Source organism: Gossypium raimondii, chromosome 7 (assembly GCF_025698545.1).
Source record: "Gossypium raimondii isolate GPD5lz chromosome 7, ASM2569854v1, whole genome shotgun sequence".
Lineage (NCBI taxonomy): Eukaryota > Viridiplantae > Streptophyta > Magnoliopsida > Malvales > Malvaceae > Gossypium > Gossypium raimondii.
This window is the reverse complement of record NC_068571.1, coordinates 33,613,459-33,635,707: the sequence shown is the minus strand read 5'-3', so window position 1 is coordinate 33,635,707 and position 22,249 is coordinate 33,613,459. Positions and strand designations below refer to the sequence as shown.

General features: G+C 30.4%; 1 protein-coding gene across 1 annotated transcript; it reads right to left on the bottom strand.

Annotated features, from left to right (window-relative positions):
* Positions 1-1,399: 1,399 nt before the first annotated feature.
* On the bottom strand, positions 1,400-2,777 carry LOC105762559 (uncharacterized). The gene is made up of 5 exons (XM_052633195.1): positions 2,471-2,777; positions 2,256-2,374; positions 1,980-2,168; positions 1,857-1,908; positions 1,400-1,769 (listed from the first exon to the last, which is right to left on the bottom strand). Exons 1-5 carry the CDS (start codon positions 2,738-2,740, stop codon positions 1,650-1,652), a joined length of 750 nt encoding a protein of 249 aa, XP_052489155.1. The 5' UTR covers positions 2,741-2,777; the 3' UTR covers positions 1,400-1,649.
* Between the last annotated feature and the right edge of the window lie 19,472 nt (positions 2,778-22,249).

Below are 22,249 nucleotides of genomic sequence, written 5' to 3'. Positions count from 1 at the left end.
GATATTGCACCCTATATTATGATATGTTAATATTTTTTAAGAATATGAGATTACAAGATGTTGGAATGTTAAAATTCAAACATCGTAATCTCTTTTTGAAATGTAACATTACGAGTCATAATGTAAAATTCGATGAACCAAATGCCCCTTGAGTGTAATTAGTGCACCCTAATTATACTCTCCAATTTTGATGGGAAGGTGAGCAACGAAATAATTACACAAGTAATTACAACCAATTAGGTTAAAGTACCTGGGAGATCCCTTTATTATAGGGAGTAGATAAAATTAGTCCTATTATTAAATGGATAAATTTAGTCCTTATATAAAAATCAAATAAATTGACGGGTTAACATTTGTTGTATAAAATATATCTTGAATTTTTTTCAATTGTTGTTCAATTCCAAATAAAAATTTCATTTACAAAATCATAAAACTTTAAAATATTAACATTGTTTTCAATTTGGCCTTATTTGATTCTTTTTAATAATACATGAACTAAATTGATCTATTTAATAATAGATGGACTAATTTAATACAACAGGGTTCACTTAGGTACTTTTACTCAACCAATTACGATTTGCTTTTCAAACACATCTATACATTATTTGCATTTAAAAAATATATATTTTTGTATAATTTTTCTAAGAAGTTGAAGACATTTAATTTTTAAAATATAATTTTATGTTAATTTACTAATTTCATTTAAATAATTTAAAATTTTATTGGTGAAAGATTTTATACATTTTAACCTATTAAATATTAATAGATTGCATAGTATTTAATTCATAATTAATTTTAATTAAATTATGTAATATTGATTATTAATTATTTATACTTGGCTAATGAACAACTAATGATGACAAAGAATATATGTTAATGTTAGAGAGAGAAGCCAAATCAATATGAAATGCTAGAATAGTTTGATAAAATTGCATAAAATATATATATTTTTTGTTAACTTTATTGGTAATTATACTATCAAATACGTTATTGAACTAGCATACATGATTTGATTTTAAATTTTGTTAGTTGTTTAAACAAATTTTTCACAAGTATTATGGATAAATTTTTTTATAATAATCAATGTTTTTTAGATATTGAAATTAAATAATTACGTGATTATAATTTATACTACTAATATGAGATAAATATGAGATAAATAAATACAATAAACAGGGCGAAGCCAAGAAAATTTTTAGGGTCGAAATTAAATTATAATTTTAATAGCCTAAATCTTTATAATTTTTAAAAGATTAAATCAAAATTTTATCATTTTTAGGGAGCTAAAATACAAATTTACCTTTACTAATTTAAAATTTTAACATTTCTAAAAGGACTAAATGAAGAATTTTTCATTTTAGGGGGTTGGCGGGGTAATACGCCACTGACAATAAACACGTATTAAAATTATTTGTAATTAGTGCAATTTCATCCACTTAATGATGTTTTCTACTTTTTCAAACAGGAGGGCTTTGAGATATTGCCTTCTTACACACCGTAACTCTGATGTGGGTTTGTCTGTTACCGCAGCATTCAGGCATTAGATATGCAATGCAACGACATACATTAAATCTTGTAAAGATTCCATTTGGAAACCAAATTACTGTTAAAATTCGATACTAGCAAAAAAATCCTTATTAGCTCCTCCCTCACTCGGACATGTCTGTACCACTAGCATTGCCATTGACGGTTGATTGTAGCCAGCGGGATAAACACACAAGGAATGGCGTGTAAGCAAAATAACAGGTCACTGTCCAAGTAACTAGCCCCTGCATGAAAACACAAAGAACTCTTTTTTAACTTTGGAATATGCCATACAAATTCATCAACAATCGACAAGTTTCCTTTTCAGCTACCTGTCCAAAGATATCAATATTTGCTTGCGGGTAGTACCAGAGGTGGAAGAACCTGGAAGAAAGTGAGCATTAACATTATTTTTGTGGGTGCTGAATTTGATGCAGATGAAAAACCAGTCTTACTTCATCAATGGGATTTCAGCCAAGGGACAGCATATGCCAATGACAGATGCTAGGGTGAAACCAAGGCGTGTTCTGTCTAGTGAGTACCATAAAACCTCTGCCGCTGCAAATAAAATGTAGGCCTCAATGTTGTCCGGAACTCCATTTTTATACATTTCAGAACTCAGTTCGATAAATAGTACCAATGCTCTGTATTCATACGTCACAAAATCTGAGCTTCATATGGCGAATTCATTTTTCAGTAACTAGAAACTAGATAGCATTAGATTGACTCACATAAGAGACCTAACAGCTTTTTCAAGGCTTCCCTGGGGAACATTTGAAGAATTCTTTTCATCCAAGTAGATTTGCAGTAACCCAACTGTAGTGTAGAACAATCCCAGCAAAGGCGGGACCTAAATGACACCATTGAGCATTCCAACATATAATGAAACAACCATCGGAAAATTACAAGGAAAAAAGAAAAACTCCAGTTTACAAATTACCCTTACCCATTTATTGGTGTGGAGAGGACCGATGTTTATTGCTCCATTTTGGTAAACCACAAGGTCGACCCTTGAATGAAGGCCATCAATGAGGGGACCTAAAATGAAACCACATCCAAAAAGCGAGAGAGAGATGGAAGGCCATGAGCTTTTTAGACTTCTCTTGCGCTGTTTTCTTACACTGCAACAATTTATAGAAGGGGGATGTTTGAAATTAACATTTAGAGGAGGTTTAGGAAGCAGATGAGAGGAGCTTACAGCGATGAGGTTGGGCATGGTTTACTATCCCCTCAAGTTTTGCGACCGCTATATTTTCTTCATTTTCAGATTGAGCTAAAGTTAAATCTCAACCACATAAGCAATTGTGTTTTTGGGTAAACTACTAGTTGGTCACCCAACTTTTAGGATGCTTTTATTTTGGTCACCCAAAATGAAATCCTTGCAATTTCATCATTCAACTTTTATGACGCGTTCATTTTAGTCACACAACTGTTAAACTTCTAATGGCAGTTATCTAGTACATGGCACATCATGTTCACATTTTTATTTTGGTCTCCCAACTTCTAGGTTGCTTTCATTTTGGTCACCTAAAAATTTTTTTTTTTAAATATTGATCGGGGTAAAAAACATTAATGATTAAAGTGAAAAAGCAGTAGAAACTAAAATAATGCTTTAGAAATGGTCAAATTATACTTGTTTATCCCCTTGCCAAAAGTTTTATTTTTTTTTCAATATTGAAATTTTAAATTTCAAAACATCAAAGTCAATTAAATAAGTTATTGAATTTTTTAATAATTGTACATGAAACCTAAATTTCTTTTAATTATATGATCTCAAGTCTTTCATACTAAGCTAATAGCAAAGAAAAATCCTTACAACTAATTAAAATTTATCTTCCATGCCAAACAAAATCTAGTATTTATTCATCACTTCTTTACTCAAATGAAGAATAATCAATTAATTTAATTAATTGGAATAATTTTCTTCGCTTTTAGCTTAGAAGAGAAGATCCACGATTATATAATAAAATGAAATTTAAGTTTCACAAAGAATTTGTAACACACCTAACCCGTATCTGTCGCCAAATTAGTATTACGAGACATTACTGAACAAAACACAACCATTACAAAATCAAAACATATACATTGTATATAAATATTTAAATTTAATAAACTTAATCTAATATTAAATATGACATATTATGAGCTTAACTTTATATCATTTGAAACAAAATAAATACATTATAATCCAAATAATCCATAAGGAAATAAGCCATTTTTGTATGGCTATTAAAATTCATATACAATATATCAAAGTACGACCATTAAAACATTTATCTAGTCTGTACATGTCATAGTTAAAAATTTAAACAGCCTAATACCAAGACAGTAAATAGAGTGGTGATCTTGCTGATGATCCCCGAGCTTGAAGCTTGATCTTTAAATCCATAAAATAGAAAGACATAAGGAAACAAAGTAAGTTTTTATAACTTAAAAAGTCTATAGCATGACGAAAATATATAAATAATTATAAAATTTCCTGGTACACTTAGTGGATTTGCAAACACATGTTAACAAATACCTAGACAGATGCATACATAATTATCCACATTTAAAACCAAATGTATATACACTTTAACATAAATAGCTGATTTCAAATATACATATTTGTCCCATGCATACATCCGAATGCACATATGTACTTAACATGTGCATATATACCAAACACATTTCGAATCCGTTTGTATACATATGTACTCATTAAAAATATACCCAAACGCATAGCTAATACATATAATCGAATATATATATCTACTTATTCTTCGTATACTTATAGATGAATACATTTATATTTAACTCTCAATTTCATACATAGATAATTATCAAACACATTGGCTCAATGTATGTATATTTAACAACCGCATATCACCATATGCATTTGTAAATTTAACAATTGCATATACCTAATGTATACTCACCAAACATGTAAAAACTGAATAATTATGTTTCATCAATTTCCTATAATTAAAATCATAGACATATCAAGTGCATGTACGCACATAATCTAACAGATTCACCAGCACTTAGCCTGCTAAGTTTAAAACATGATTCAATACACCGGTTTAGGCCTGCTAGACTTATAGTTCGAATTTATTTCACCGGCATTAAGCCTGCTAGACGTAAAGTCTGAATGGTTTCACTGGCAACAAGCCTGCTAGGTACTGAGCCTAAACACTCAATTCACATAAGATATAATTCATTTTCGAGCTATATATGCATACAAAATCCCTGCATAAAGATTCAGCTTAAAATTCATAACTCTATTCTTTGATACACACTGATATATAATAAGCTCGATCATCAATTCCAACATACTAATTCAATGATTCAACCGAATACATATATATAACTTTATACTATAGATTTCTAATATTACTATCATAATATTCAGCTTATATTATACTTAAATAATATACATTTAACACTCGAACATATTAAAATAAACTAAGCTAACAATTTCATACGTTTGATTTAATGCAAATCTTATACATGTCGAAACTATTTTTTTGAAAAACAAAAAATTTAGGTTGTCGACTTTAAAAAATGAAAATTGGGAGTCGCCACCAATCTTTTATTAAGGTGTGATTGGATCACCTAAAAAAGCGGCTTTGGTCTACGAGCTTTTTAGAAAAACGGATCCGGGAGTCAGTTACGTTCGAGGAAGGATTAGCACCCTCGTAACGCCCAAAAATTGGTACCTAGTTAATTAATTAATGTCTTAATGTCGAAATTTTGAAAAATATAATCCTTAGCAAAAACTCTTAAACGTTACGTATTAAGACCCTTGTCATTTCAGAGAAAGAAAATGCCACACCCAATGCATTAGGGCACGACATTCTAATTTCCTCAAAAATGAATTAGGCCAGAATACTTGTGTAATAAAAATTTAAAATAATATCCATTTATTCAAGATTTAAGAAATCGCAGCCCAATACGTTAGGGCACAATTCCTCCAAAATCCCAAACTCGGAATATTTCCTTTATTATATTTTAGAAAAAATCTTCATTTCGAGAAATCAATGCATCACATCCAATACGTTAGGACACAACGTGTTGAATTCCCAATAATGAGTTCTTATTTTTTTGATTAAAGAGAAATGCTCGATTGTTAGATTTAACGAAGAAAATCGGAACCCAATACGTTAGGGCTCAATTTCCTTGAAAATCCTAAATACAAGCATTATGTCAATTTTGAAAATTTTGAAATCGAGTGAAAAATGATGTGATGCTACATTAAATATACAATGCAATAATAAATATTACGATGGCATAGAAATAATATGAATAAATGAATAAACAAAATCGATAACAATAATCCATGACATGCAAAATATTAAATGTAAACTCAATTATATAACGAAAGGAGGAAAGCCAACCAAATAAATGAAGAAAAGAATATATATAATATGAACATAGAAATTATGAAGATTAAAATATACATATGATTTACAAATAAATTTTTGGGTTATGGAACGTATATATATATGCAATACATAATATTTATGAATATAAAGAAAATAGATAAACATATATAGATTATAAAATAGGTATTTAAAATATATATATTTGAGCCCTTTTTTAAAAAGAATAAATATCCATATGGATATAAACAAAACATTAGTTAAAAATATATATACATATGTACATATAAAAATAATTATAATAATAATTACATTATAGAAAATATACATATATATAGGAAGATAAATGGATACATAAAAGTATATATATATATAAATATTAAATAATAATTACAATATTAAAAATAAATATACGTACATATAAAAATATTTGTTTTAAAATAAATAAATAAATAAAAACAACAAATATATATATATAAATAAAAACTAATTAAAAAAATAAAAGAAATAATTACATTATGAAAGTTAATTAATTTTAAAAAAAAAAGAAAAAAAACTAAATTGAACTGAATATGAAAAATCTGGGAGAAAATCTGCAAATAAATAAAACCCAAAGTGAACACGCGAATTACATAGAGGGGCTGGAAGGGAAATTTTCTCCTCTTCTCTAAAACGGCGTCGTTCCAGCGGGGCTAAATTGAAATTGAAAGCAAATTAAAAGGCTAATTCTAAAAAGATAAAAAAAAACTAATTGTAAAACATTAAAAAGGTGCGAATAACTCATAGGGCTCGAATGGGAAAATATCTCCATCCTTTGAAACGCGTCACTTTATTAGGGCTAAATAAAATAAATAAATAAAATTCGCAGCGGTATCACATTCTCTCTTTTTTAAAATCGTAAATAAGTAAAAAATAATCGAAAAAGAAAAAAAAAAAGAAAACAGCTCCTTTACAATAAAGTGAGAGGCATCTATTTATAGTTGAGCCTCCCCAAATCCAACGGTACAGATCAATTACATCAACGGCTAAGATTAAAGGGTATCTACAAATTAAATCTCTAAGATTACAAAATTATATCTTCTAAGATTACATATCATATCTAAGATTGCATATATCATATCTAAGATTGCATATCCTCGAAGATTATGTTTCCATATGTGAGCCCAAGCTAAAATTGGGTATTACAATACATATATACATACACATTCGACTTTATATGTACATATATAATTACAAACCTAACTTCGACACAAGAAATTATACATGACGTATATATATACATATTCAATTTATAATATACATAAATAAATTCATACTTAATTTCAAAACAAGATCTTATATATATAATTCTATACTTATTTTCAAACAAGAACTTGTACCTTTATACATTATACACATACATATTTGAAATTAACACACATATATATAAATATAATTGCATACTTATACTCAATATAAGTATTTTTTCATATATATACATACTTATTCAATCCAACTTATACAAATATTTGATACACACATATATATATCTTTATATATCTATTCGAACATCATGTAAACATATATAACAAACAACATTAACTAAATTGAAACTTTATTCACACATATACATACCTATGTTCAATACATCACTTACCCATATAGTTCCATACCTAAATTATTTACAAGGACATTCATGTATATATATTTGTATATTCATACTCATTCGAACCTAACACATACATATATATAATTTTCTTACTTTCCATTCGATTTATATACTTTTAATTTTAACTCAACATAAATACAATTGATATTCATACATATAAATTGATTTAATAAAATTAAATAGCTAATAGACTTACTTCGGATAGTGAAAAATTGAAACCGAACAATTAGTCGACAACTGGCTTTTCCCCGATCTAACTCCGATTTCTTTGGTTCTTGATCTAGACATATTCAAAATGAGCTAGTTTAAATATTATTACATTCAATTTAGTCCAAAAGCACATAAATGGGCAATTTACCATTTTGCCCCTGACATTTACACTTTTTCAATTTAATCCCTATTGCATAAAACACAAAATACGCAAAATTTACCCACACTATACAAGGGCCGAATATCCCTAGTACTCATACAAGTCCACACATTTCATTTATTTCACATTTTAGTCCCCAAAAATTTAATTTCACAATTTAACTCTAATTACTCAATTTCACCAAAAATTCAAAGACAAAACATGTTAACCTTTCACATATCTTCCATATTTCACCATTAACTAACAAAAAGCTCAAGCATTCATCAATGACATATCTCAAAATCACCATCAATTTTTAAAATTAAAGCATGGGTTTGATAGAACACGAAGCAACGATCACAAAAATGTAAAAATCATCAAAAACCGAAATCAAACCATTACTTAATTTTGCTAAGGAAATGCCGAACATTCTAAAGCCATGGATGAGTTCTTCTCTTCCACTTTCAGCTTTCAAAGATGAACAAAATCATCTTTTTTTTCATCTTATTTTAACTAATATGTAATATATTTACTAAATGACTAATTTAACCTTAATTAATTTAATTTATATAACATATATATTAAGGTCACTTATGTAATATGCCACCCACTAACTATTAAATGGCCTAATTTCCATTTAAAACCCTCATTTTTAAAAGACATCTACAATTGGGTGCTTTTAAATTTAATCCCCTAAATTTTTATTTTACGCGATTAAGCCCTTTTATCAAATTGAACACTCAAACGATCAAATTTTCATACGAAATTTTCACACATAGCAATTCACTTATTGCAAATGTCAAAAATAATTTTTAAATATTTTTCTGGCTTGGATTTGTGGTCCCGAAACTACTTTTTCTGATTAGGGTCAAAATCAGGCTGTTACAGAATTATTAAATATGAGTTATCAAGTTGATTTCATTAATAATAATATGGAAACATAAAATAAAATTTTAAATTAATTCAATTAATTTCAATATTACAGTAAGAAATCGGTTAACATTATCAATGGATAAAAAAATTTAACATTTTTATTTAATTGATTTTGATGGTTTAAAATATAAAATTTCAATATTGAAATTTTTTTTAGAATTTTCGACAATATGATAAACAAGTACAAATTGACAATTTTTTAATGCATTATTTTAGTTTCTATCACTTTTTACTTTAATACTTATTTTTTTACCCCAATCAATACTTTCAAAAAAGGATTTTTATTTAATGAAAGCGGCCTAGAAGTTGGGTGACCAAAATGAAAGTGTGAACAAGATGTGGCGTGTACAGTTAAACACGGTTAGAGATTTAATGGTTGGGTGATTAAAATGAAAGCACTCTAAAAGTTGAGTGATGAAATTGCAAAGATTTCATTTTGATAGATCAAAATGAAAGAACCCTAAAACTTGAATGACCAATTAAGCAGTTTACCCTTATTATTATTTTTTAATTCGGTATTTTTTATATATAATCGATTAAGCTCTAATAATAATAACCCATGCATCGATGGGCCTAAAGAAGCCAGGGAAATGAGGAGTCTATTGAAGTAAGAATGCATTTTTTAAACATAAACACTTCCTTATTTACTGAATACCAATAAAACACAGGTAAGAGATTGAAATTTCAATTTAGAAAAATTAAGTGGTGAAAGAATAAATATTGAGAAAATAAGTACAGAAAAATTAAGTATTGAGTTTATATTATGAAATATGTTTGGTATTTTATATAAAATATTTAGCAGTTTTCATTTTTGGTGTGTCCAAAAAATTAAGTTGTTGGAAATATTGATTTTTCAACACTTTATCAAATAAGACCTAAGTTTTAGCTTAGTTGGCATCGATATTATTTCTAGGGTAGAAAGATGTAGGTTTGAATGCATTGGAACGCATTTATCTTCTTATTTAATGGTGGGAGGGGATATGGGTAATCTTAAACTTTGTAAAAAAAAAAAAACTAAGATTTAAACTAGAATCCTCCCTTAATGCTTGAGCTAAAGCCTCAAAAGTGTTTTTTTTATGGGTTAATATACTATTTGATATATATATATTTAAATTTAATGTACAATTTGGTATATGGGTTTGACTTTAATGTTTAGTTTGATGCATGAGTTTTTTCAAATTGATATTTGAGTTTTTTTTGTCTCATATATGTACTTAAGTTTGACTTTAATGTTCAATTTGGTACCTAGTTTTTCTTTTGCATCAATTAAATATTTATGTTTTTTACTAGTACACATGTTAAATATTTATTGTGCCACATGATATTTAGTTTGGGTATTGAAGCCAAACTTAGGTACTGAATTGGGACAAAATAAAACTTTGATACTAAATTAAATATTGAAACCAAATATAAGTATCAAACGGTATATTAACCCTTAGTAATTGAAAATGTGGGGATAGTGGCTTGCTGTATATAAGATTACAGTATCTCAAATTGGGTTGGGGAAAATAGTTCAAATTGGTCTATTGATTTGGGTTATTGAATTTGGATTAAGTTTGTAATTTGGGTTGAATTTAATATAAATTTTAACAATCGATACACAAAATCCTCTCATCAAGTAAGTTTGAATAAGAGGTTTGGATTATGAATGGTATCCCTTATCTCCTTCATTCAAAACTGTCAGCTTTAGTCTTACCCAATCTTCAAAAGCAACATCACTCTTCTCTCTGATGACTTCAATTCAACATTAAAGTAATTGAGACAAATATCTTCTTAATCTTCAGTCCTTAACAAGTGTTAAAAGAAAGTTAAGAACTTGGATTGATCAAAGGTAATGGGTGATGAACGATAATTCAGAAATTCATATTTAACCATGGACCAATACAAGCTGGATGGATTATGGCACCCAATAAAACAATAACAGCCACTTGTGTAGAACTGTGCATATTAGAAATGTGGGAGATATTGGAGAACAGACAAGAGAGTAAAATTTATGGATGGCGTGACCACTTTGTATCGGAGATATGGCAATGCCACTACCATTTCTCTCCACCCATTCGCTGCCTCCTCCGTACTTTTCCCTCTTTTAGCTAAATATGTTTCTAACTTTTTCTTTTGCAAAAACCAACCTTCACTAACAAACTACTACTATTGTTAAATTTGGAGTCAACGGCGAATTACGTTAACCTTTTTTTTTTATACATATAATGAAAATGTTGGGATCGACCCGATTAAGCAACAAGTAAAAAAAATAACGGAATAAATTGAGAAATTGAACATTCAAATTTAACGTGAAAAAACCCCTCCAAAGAGGATAAAAAAAACTACGGCAAAGATAATTTTATTATAATGGCAAAAGAACGAAGAGTACAAAAGATGGAGATAAAAACTAAACCCAGAAAACAAAGAACCCTCAAAACGTAGACACAAAATTCTCCAAATGTGTTATGAGTTCTAATCTCTAATGGGTGTATATTTCTAAGGTTGTAAAAGAGCCTATTTATAGGCTAAATTAGTAAGTCAAATAAACTATGATAATAAATGCTAAATATATTATACTAATAAATACTAAATCTTCTAGAAAGAAAATATATTTTTGTTTAACTTGACTTGCAAGCAATCTCTTAGAATTTGGGTCACACAACTCTAACAATCTCCACCTTGACACGAATTCTTTCAACGCCATCTTTGCCAAAGCCCGCCATGGGCCTATCTTGAACTATGCAGGGAATTAACTGAGTAGAATCTGTGCTTAGAAGCTGGAAGACTTCTAGCCTTCGACTTGTGCACTGCCAAATCAAAACTAACCCGAGTTTGATTTTCACAAACACAATGCCTTAACTTTTCAAAACCTGCACCCAAAAGAGAACCTCTCTTCAACAAAATGGGCATACATTTTTCCCTTCTATGACCAAGTTGCCTCTGCTCCAAACGAGTTGACTTTGACTCCATAACGGATGAGGGACATCTGATTTCACCGATCACTGTAGAACCTTCTAGAATATAAAGACTGCCGATTCTTTTACCTTTTAACAAAACGAGAGCTCCACAAAATACTTTAATGTCGCTCGACTCGATGTTGATTCTGCATCCTTTCAAGTCTAAAATACTCAAGGAGATGAGGTTCTTTCGTAAATCAGGTACATACCTGACATCTGAAAGTGTCCTAATCGTCCCATCATGTATTCTAATTTTAACAGTACCAATCCCAATTGCCTTACTAGATGAATGATTTCCTATGCGCACAACTCCACCTTCAACTGAACTGTATATGGAGAACCATTCTCTATTGGGACACATGTGGAAAGAACATCTCGAATCTAGGATCCACTCAAATATAAGCTTGGAGTTATCGCTTGTTGACACTAACAAGAAATAATCACCGCCTTCATCGACCAAATTAGCACCAACTACATCTTCCTCGTTACTCTCAGCAGCTCTTTTATTTCATAGTTTATAACAATCTGCTTTGACATGACCTAACTTTTTACATTTGGACACCTTTTGTCTCATTTCTTTAATCCTACCAAAATGGAAGCTTGCCTATCTGCCTTGCTATCCAAATCAAACTCATTGTCGAGTTTGTCTTTACTCAAAAAATGACCCGTCACATTTTCGAACGAGAGTTTGTCTCTATCATAAATCAGGGTCTCCCTGAAAGACTTGTATGAAGGGGTTAAAGAGCACAATAATAGCATAGCTTGATTTCATCATCAATATGAACCTCAACGTTCTTTAAATCATTTAAAAGAGTAATGAATTGACTGATGTGCTCTCTAAGAAGCTCACTTTCGTTCATGCGAAACGTAAATAGATGTTGTTTCAACACTAAACAGTTAGCTAGAGACTTAGTCGCATAAAGAGTTTCTAACATTTTCCACAATGCAGATGAGGTCTTCTCCATCAATACCTCCTGCAATACCGTATTCGCGAGGCACAACTGGATTGCAGACAAGGCCTTTTCATCAAGCTCTTCGCATTCTGTTTGATTTAGATTCTCAGGCTTTTTCCCGGTAGCAACCTTTTTCAAACCGGTTTGAACTAGAATTGCCATCATCCTAACTTACCACAGATTGAAATTTGTCTCACCGTCGAACTTTTTAATTTCAAACCTTATTGCTACCATCTCTGAATGGGTTGATCTATGAAAATTGAACTAGCTCTGATACCATTTGTTGGGATCAATCCAATTAAGTAACAAGTAAAAAAATAGTGGAATAAACTGAGAAATTGAACACACAAATTTAACATGAAAAACCCCTCCAAAGAGGATAAAAAAACCACGGGCAAAGATAATTTTATTATAATGACAAAGGAATGAAGAGTACAAAAGATGGAGATAAAAACTAAATCCCGAAAACATAGAACCCTCAAAACGTGAACACAAAATTCTCCAAATGTGTTATGAGTTCTAATCTCTAATGGGTGTGTATATTTCTAAGGTTGTAAAAGAGCATATTTATAGGCTAAATTAGTAAGTCAAATAAACCATGCTAATAAATGCTTAATATATTATACTAATAAATACTAAATCTTCTAGAAAGAAAATATATTTTTGTTTAACTTGACTTGCAGGCAATTTCTTAAAATTTAGGTCACACGACTCTAACATAAAATAACAATTCAAAAATAGAAAAAGAGTAGGATAATCTCATACAATTTCTTCTTTCAAAGCATCATGGTGATGGTCTTCTCCCTATAAACAATAATGGTCTAGCAATTTTGATTTGACCAGCAATTTTGATTTGACCCTATATATCTCCTCCCTAGTCCATAAAGTTTGACAATAATGTTCTTCTTCCTATATATATCATGTGGAAAACGGTTCTTCACCATAAAACTAGACCCCCTTCCATCTTTCGATTGATGGGCTACACGTGGATTATGTTTTTGGATGTGGACATACATTCTTGGACACCCTACCCAACCTCTAGGTAGCTATATTTTGCACATCTGTTGGCCCATTTTAATTAGGTTAAAGATTTAAGTTTGTTTAGCTGTTCTCCTTTGTAAAAAGAACGTATGTCATATAATAAAGATGCCAAAATGTATAAGATTATTTAGTGGAATATTCTGTAGCATAGCACAAACATAATAAGACTAACCTGCCTCAAAGCATCCTTGAATTATTTTATTTATATAATGAAAAAACTTATGTTGATTTAACAGTCAGTGTCTACAGACTGCAGTCCAAGATTCATTCCACATGCAAACATTCGGAAAGATTTTATACTCCCTATGGCTTTATGATGTCTGCATTAATTGTCTTCATCTTCTCCTTGTGTGTTTTCTCGCTATTTGTCATCATTTGCAAAGCTTTTTCACTTACTATCATATCATTTTAATGTATATTAAAAACTTATTCCAATTGGCAGTCACTGTGAATCTTGGGTTGGGGGGCCATATAATGAATGAACCCTTTTGACCGTCTAGCTACCTTTTCTGGTTGCCGACTAGAGTCGTTAGACAATAATAAGACACAACAGCTGGGTTCTAATATATTATGTTATAAAACTCATCCTTATTTAGGAGCTTTGCTGTCGGTTCCCTCCGTGTGTGTGTTTCTTTTATTTCAGTTTTGATGTTAGGTTTTTGGATTAACAGATACAAAACAAGTTTTGTGTTGGTTTTTATTTTTTATTTTTTTCTACGTCATCAGTCGTTGAACATCTCTCATATTATTCGAATTCGAAGTGAATGTATTGATTACATGTACTTTAAATGGCTTTTCTTCATTTTGAAAAATATTAAATGAGTTTCAGTGTTGGTATCTGACTACAAAGATCACCCACCTCAAACTCAATTATTATGCAGCAATTTCAGATTATTCAAAGCTGGAAAATCAAAGTTGATAACATTCTCTGATGATTTCAGGACGGCAATTATATCAGAAAAATAAAAGAAAAGGGCAGTTGAGAAGCAGGTAGTTCCTATCGAAAACAATCAATGTGTGGGCAAAACTTATATTGCCAAGGGTTTTGAATAAGCCAAGCATGCAAGCTCATATGATCAATTTCATATTTGCCTAATCATACACAATGCCTACATTGTCTTTCCAAAATAATTAATCCATGGTAAAAGTATTACCAAGTAGTTTAAATTAGGAGGCAAAATGGATAAATTAATTTTTGTAAATTTATTTTTTTGTTAAAAATTTCATTCATTTCTATTATTAAGAACGGGCGTGACTAATGAAATAATCAAACAGTCATATATGATGTACCACGTGCACCTCATGTTGACGTACAATGACTAATTTTAACAATAAAAATAAATAAAAATTTTTACATAAGAATCAATTTGCGCTAATTTATCCTTTTTTAATAGATGAAACAAAATACGATCGACTCTTAATACAATGCCCTCCGTAATACTTTTACCTTAATCCCATATTTTTAATCATTTGCCTCTAGATTTTCTAATGATAATTTTGGGGAAAAGCTAACTAAACATGTTTTCTTTTAAAATTTTTATATCCGTTTTATTGTTTATACTCAAAATTTATAACTGTTTCTTTCAATAATATAGTAATTTAAATTCAAATATATATTTCTTTTTTGAGACTATAATATATCTTATTACTACACCTAATACATGTTACTTACTTTCCTTTTGTAGTGTCAAAACTACTGAAGTTGTCTTAAAAACCATATACAAGAAGATATTAGTCAAAAGGACAATAACTAATTCTCGCTGTGAACCAGGAAAATCGTTATAATGGTACAATTGTACTTTTGTCAAAACTCAGAATTATAAAATCTTATGGTAATCATAACTTAAGTACTTGTCATACACCAAAAGAAATGTACCGATAGGATAAGATGTAAGATTCAAGAAAAATTCCCAAATTAAGATTCCTTTTATCAAACTAAATTAATAAGCTTTAAAACTTAATAGATATTATTCTATGTCGACTGTGTCAACATCGGTGTTATAAATGCTAAGAATCGATGAATAGTCATAGTTATTAATATTTATAGTTTTTTCGTTAGTTAAGTTTGATCATTAAATTAAATCACTTTAATAGAAATGTTGATTAAAATATTGAATTTTTAACAATATTAGCGTGACAATTGTATGGTAATTTATGTGTATTTCATGATGACATGTCATGTCAATAAATAATTAAAAAATATTTTAAATTAAAATATATATAAGTTCATAGAAAATAAAAAGAGCATGAATTACACGTGGAATGACATGCAAACTACCATGTTCAAAAATTTAATGTTTTAGATAGTATTTCAATTAAAAAATAATTAAATTATTTTTGAAAGATTAATATTACGACTCTTAGGTCAAATTTAGTTAATAATAATAATAATAATAATCGAATTCAACCTTAGCTAAAAATAAAACAATTGCATTAAATTTCGTTATAGCACGAGTGAGGAACCATGGGCTTCAAAGTTAACATCAAAAATTACATCACTCTGCGGTGTTGCAACGCTTTAATAATTCAGGATGTGTTTTTCTTTTCATTCCATTTGGTGAAAACTTACCAATCAGAGTTATGTGAGTTATTGTTCTCTTCACGCCACGTGGGGAATGAGGAAGATCGTTGTGCCCACCACTTTTTGCCCCCCTAGCAATATATAAGAGAGAATCAGCATAGCATGCATGGGATGGCATGAGTTTTGTTTCAGTCGTTTGTCTGGTCTTCGAGCTGGCCGGCCTTGTTGTTTAAGTGAGAGCGACCGCAATTTATGGAGAACAATATGACAACAACATCGACAGTTGTTTTTCTAGATTTAAGAAATTAAGGGAAAAAAGAAAACAAGGCTAAATAGTATGATGGTATTTAAAAAAGAAAATGTTGCAGATGTAATAAAGTTTTTCTTTTTTATTCCTGTTCACACACGTTTTGAATAAAATTACTCTTCCAATAGTTTTAGTTTCAACGATGAAAGTGACTTGAAATGTGAAAGTTGACTCTTCTTGGGGTGACGTGGGTCAATAATATTTAGATGTCAAATTTTATTTATTCAGGGTTGTTGGCTCATATTCACAAAATGGATGGTTTTGAGGTGGATAGCAATGGATTTGTGTTAGGGGAATGCGCACAGGCTGTTACTGGAATGAGGTAAAGACAGGAATCCTTGCTTTCAACCATGCCGCTGGGCTTGGCTTCTCCAAAATTGTTGTTGATGGTGTGATTGAATTGGATTAAATTAAAGGAAAGGAAACGAGAGTTAGTATTCACACACATAGTATGGATATATTCACCTACCTTCTAGAGATTTAAACCCGAATAATTCTACGAGTGAATAGCACTCAATTCACTCATAATATATATGAAATAAGTTTATATTAAAAGTATATTTATGAAAATTTTATACATAAAAATTTTAATGTCTTAAGTACAATTCTTACATCTTATTTTAGGTTTGAATTGATTTTTATAGATTTTATGTAAAATATAAAACAATATTTTTTATTAATCTTAATAATAAATTTTCCTTTTATTAAGTTTTAACATATATTTTGTTTTATGTTTATTCTATTCTATTTTTATTCTTTACAGGGCATAAACATATTGTATAAAATAATATCATGTCCAACTTAGGTCTGGATTGTTTAAGACAAGACCCAACATGCTCTGTAATCGAATCTCTTTGTTCTAAGGATCGTGGGTCAATTTACCTCGCAAAATATTTTTAAAAATGTATTTTAATTTATAAAATTAATAAATTGACTCTAAAAATATTATAAAAAATATTTTATAAAAAAATAAATTAATCTTTCTCTACTCACTAGAAACCAAAAAAATCTTAAGTTTAAATTATTTTAGGTTTGTTGAATGAAAAAAAAAGGATAAATTACACCAACAGTCACTCAACTTTGGAGTACCTAACAAAACAGTCACTTAAGTTTCATTTCAGTCACTCAACTTTCGAAAAGTTACAAAACAGACACTAACGTTATAAAAAAGTGACAAAATAGTCACTGATTAACAATTTATGTTACGGTGTTAACGGGACTGCTGACGTGGCAAGTTAACCAGCTGATGTGGCAAGTTAATTTGCCACGTTGGTGAAGCAGCTGATGGGTCTTGGTTTGGGGCAGGTTTAGGGAAAAAAATTGAAGGGTTATGGGGCTTAAGGGTAAAAAATTATAAATAGGTTAGGATTAAGGGGATTTGGGGGAAAAATTGATTTGGGGAATTTTGATTGTGATTTGGGTTGGTTTAGGGTTGAAACTGATTTAGGAATTGGTTAAGAAGGGTTTAAGGTTAGAAATTGATTCAATAATTGATTAACAGGGTATAAGGGTTTAGGGTACGATTGGTCTTTTTTGTTTGGGGAGAAAAGAAGACGAAACCAAAAACCAAAAACCATTCAGTTTTTTGATTCTCAACGACAATGGGCAATAGAAGAGAAGCTACCAATGTTGTTACATCCACTTTAACGAGTAAGTTGTTGCATTTAGTTTTTTATTTTTTGGATTTCAATGTTGTTATTTTGATTTAGGGTTATTTAGGGTTATTTTGATTTCGATTTCGATTCTGATTTATTTCGATTTCAATTTAGATTTTGATTTCAATTTTGAAACACTCACTGGTTCTGATTTTGATTTCAATTTCGATTTTGATTTCGATTTCGATTTCGATTTAGATTTTGGTTTTATTTGTTATTAATGTGCATGACAGATTAGGGTCTGGTTATTAAAGTGAATGACATATAATGTGTATTGTATGCCATGTGCATGATGTTTATTGTTTGTATCTGCCATTGTATGAATGCCATTATCAAACTGATGTTTATTGTTTATATCTGCCATTGTTTGTATCCAAGCTGCTATATTGTATGTGGCAATATCAAAATTTTTTATTTACCTTCTATATTGTACTAGTTATTATCTGTTATTGTCTATTATTGTCTGCCATGTGCATGACAAAAATGGTTGTGTTTGTATTAAATTACTTTTGTATTGGTTGTTGTCTGCCATGTGCATGACAGAAATGGTTTGTGTTTGTATTAAATAGTATTGGTTATTGTCTGACAGAAATGGTTAAAGTGTTTGCCTATGTTGTCTGCCTTTATTGATGAGTAATTTGTTTGGTAGGTTTAATTTATGACAATTTTAATGAGAATGAAGAAGAAATGTCTGGTAGTGATGCATCTGAAAATGATGTGTCTAATAGGATAATAGTTAATTTAGATGGTTTAAACATGGATGGTATAGAAATAAGTGAATTGTGTGATAGTGATGATTTTGGGAGGTTAGATAGTGCACATGAATCTGACTCAGATGGCCAAAATTGGCCGGAGTTCAACCTAAAGAATGACATGAGTAATCTTAGACTTAAGGTTGGAATGTTATTTAAGTCTAAAGACAGTCTAAAAGAAGCTGCCAAACAGTATGGTAGGTTGAATAGTTATTTTATTAAGTTTCCCAAAAATGATTTTAAAAGGTTAAAGGGAGTTTGCAATGAAAAATGTTATTCGTTCATATCGGTCTCTAGACTAAACCCTAATGACCCTACTGACCAGACTTGGCAAATTAAGAGTTCAAACCCTAACCATACTTGTTTTAAAGTCTATAAAAATAAGAATGTAACCTCAGCTTAGATAGGTGAACATTATAAAAAAAATTCATTGCTGATCCTGATTATTCTCTGAAATCATTACAACAAGATGTCAAAAGAGATTTGTGTTGCATAATCTCACTAACCAAATGTAGGAGGGCTAAACTTAGGGCATTTGAATTAATTGAAGGAGCTCATAAGGCTCAATATGAGAAGATTTATGAGTATTTGTTGGAGGTTAGGACCCAAAATGAGGGAACAACAACAATCTATTATCTGGATAATAGGTTGTTTCAAAGGATGTATGTCTGTCTGTAAGCATGTAAAGATGGCTATTGGGCTAGTTGTAGGAGGATAGTAGGTTTAGATGGATGTTTCTTGAAGGGCTACTATGGTGGCTACTTGCTTGCAGCTATTGGGATAAATGCACATAATGGCATCTATCCTCTTGCATATGCTGCTGTCGAAAGTGAAAACCAAGCATCATGGTTTTGGTTCTTGGAGTTGCTTGCAATAGACTTGGAAATTGTGAGCTCGTACCAGATATCTTTCATGTCTGACAAACAAAAGGTAAAACTCCATTTATTTTTTTATGTTGTTTCTATTTAGGGTTTAGAGTTTGTCAAAGAATTAAAATGTATTTGTTCTGATTGCAGGGACTTTTAGAAGTAATATGTATGTTGTTTCCTAATGCAGAAACAAGACACTGTGTTAGACACCTACATGCCAATTTCAAGAAGGCTGGTTTCCAAAAAAAGGAATTGAAAGATTTGCTTTGGAAAGCTGTCAGAGCAAGCAGTACAAGGGATTTTGAGGATGCCATAGATGAACTAAAGAAAACCAATCAGCATGCTTATGATTGGTTGAAGGAAAATAACCCTACTCACTAGTCAATGTCTCACTTCTTAATTAGGAGCCATTCTGACATGTTGGTGAATAATCTTTCTGAATCCTTTAACAAGGTAAACCCCTATGTTTTATGATTTTTTACTAATTATTAGAAATTCACTAATCATTTATGTTGTTTATTGACATATGATACTGAAAGCAAGAGGGAAACCTATTCTGACCATGATGGAAACAATAAGGACCAAGATTATGTTACTTATTGTCAAGAAGAAAGAAGATGCTGAAAAATGGAAAGAAATGTTGTGTCCAAAGATCAAGAAAAAGCTAGATGTAAATATAAAAGATTCATTGAGGTAAAGTTACCATTTTTAATCTTTTTTATGCCTTTATTTTGACTTCATGTTGCTGGTCACATGCTATTTTAGTAAGTGTTTTTTAATATGCATGCAGTGAGTATTTTTTTAATAATATGCATGTAGTGACTTTTTTTTAGGTGTGTGTATCATTGTTGGTGAGGCTACTCACAATGTTGTTTTAGTAATTGGTTTTTAACCAAGCATGGTGACTATTTTTTAGGTGTGTTCCATCACATGCAGGTGGGGACAAGTATCAGGTTGAATGTGGTCCAGGCAGCCAGCATGTGGTGGACTTAGTTGAGAATTCCTGCTCGTGCAAGAATTGAGATCTCACTAACATCCCTTGCATGCATGCATTGGCTGTCATTCATTTAAAAGATGAGTTCCCAGATGCTTCTGTACAAACCTGGTACACCAAGCAAACCCAGCTTCAAATTTACTCCAACTTTATAAGGTTAGTAAGGGGTCCTAAATAATGGGCCTCTTTGTCAAACATGCTGCCAATACTGCCTCCTACACTAAGAAGGCCACCTGGCGAACCTACTAAGATGGTAAGGAAAGAACCTAATGAACCACAAACAACAGAAAGGTTGAGCAAGAGAGAGGTGGACATGAGATGCAGTAAATGCAAAAGAATAGGCCACAATAAGAGGAGTTGTAAAGGGGAAGTTGGCCAAAACATTCCAGTAATTTATTTTTCTTAAGTTAAGTTATAGTATACTTTTGTTTATGAATTTATGAATTTTTTTGACAGATTTCACTTGTTCCTGTAGGTCAAAAGACATAAAGTTGGTGTTCACAACCAAGTGGTTGCCCCAACTCAGCAACAGGCTACCCCAAATCAGCAAGAAAGTACCCCAACTCAACAGGCTGCCCTAGCTTAGTTACAAACTGCCCCAACTCAACGACAAGCTGCCCTAAGAGAAAAGCTCTCATTCAACAGAAAACCAACCACCATTAGATGGATGCCTCCAACTCAAGAACCATCCATAACAGACCATTGATGAACAGACCTTATTTTGTTAACTTTTTGAAATTGTGTAAATTTGTCTACTACTAATTTATTAACTTAGGTGGATAAATTTTTGTAAATTTGCCTATGATTTCTACTGTTGATAAACTTAGACATATAGTCACTACATTTTTTTGTAAATTTTCCTACAATTCACATCTGTTCAATTGTGTTGAATTGTAGGAAAATTTGGCAATATTTTTCTCCTCATTCCTTTTGTAAACAATTTGGCGTTTTGACCTTAATATATGAATGTTGATCCATGTAATTTGTGTTATCTCTTTTCTTCTAACATATGAGAATTGAAAAAATAAACATGTGAGAATTAAGAAATACAAATGTTTTTTTTTTCCATTTGTTCTCTTTTCTGATATTTGAGTATTGAGAAATATAAATGAAATGAAGATTAAATATTCTTTCTAACTATTGTAAGCAACAAAAATATTACAAAACAATTTGCAATCAACAACCACATATTATATCCCATTTCAAGTCTTTCAAGTTTGTAAACAACAACATGAGCTGGTTAGCCATGTATACCAGTAGCCATGTATAACAACATAAGCAACAATACACCAGCATCAATATTACAAAACATAAGCTGGTTTTCAATCCTAACAACAACAACATAAGCTGATTTTTAAGGTTTAAAAAAACAACAAAACGGTTACAAATACAAGCACTAAAAA

Bases quoted from the DNA above. Each gene is read 5' to 3' on its own strand.
- LOC105762559 (XM_052633195.1), bottom strand. From the start codon at position 2,740: ATGCCCAACCTCATCGCTGTAAGCTCCTCTCATCTGCTTCCTAAACCT. The intron at 2,169-2,255 runs GTGAGTCAATCT...GTATGAATACAG, and splicing joins AAAGCTGTTAGGTCTCTTAT to AGCATTGGTACTATTTATCG. The intron at 1,770-1,856 runs GTAGCTGAAAAG...GTTTTCATGCAG, and splicing joins ATATTGATATCTTTGGACAG to GGGCTAGTTACTTGGACAGT.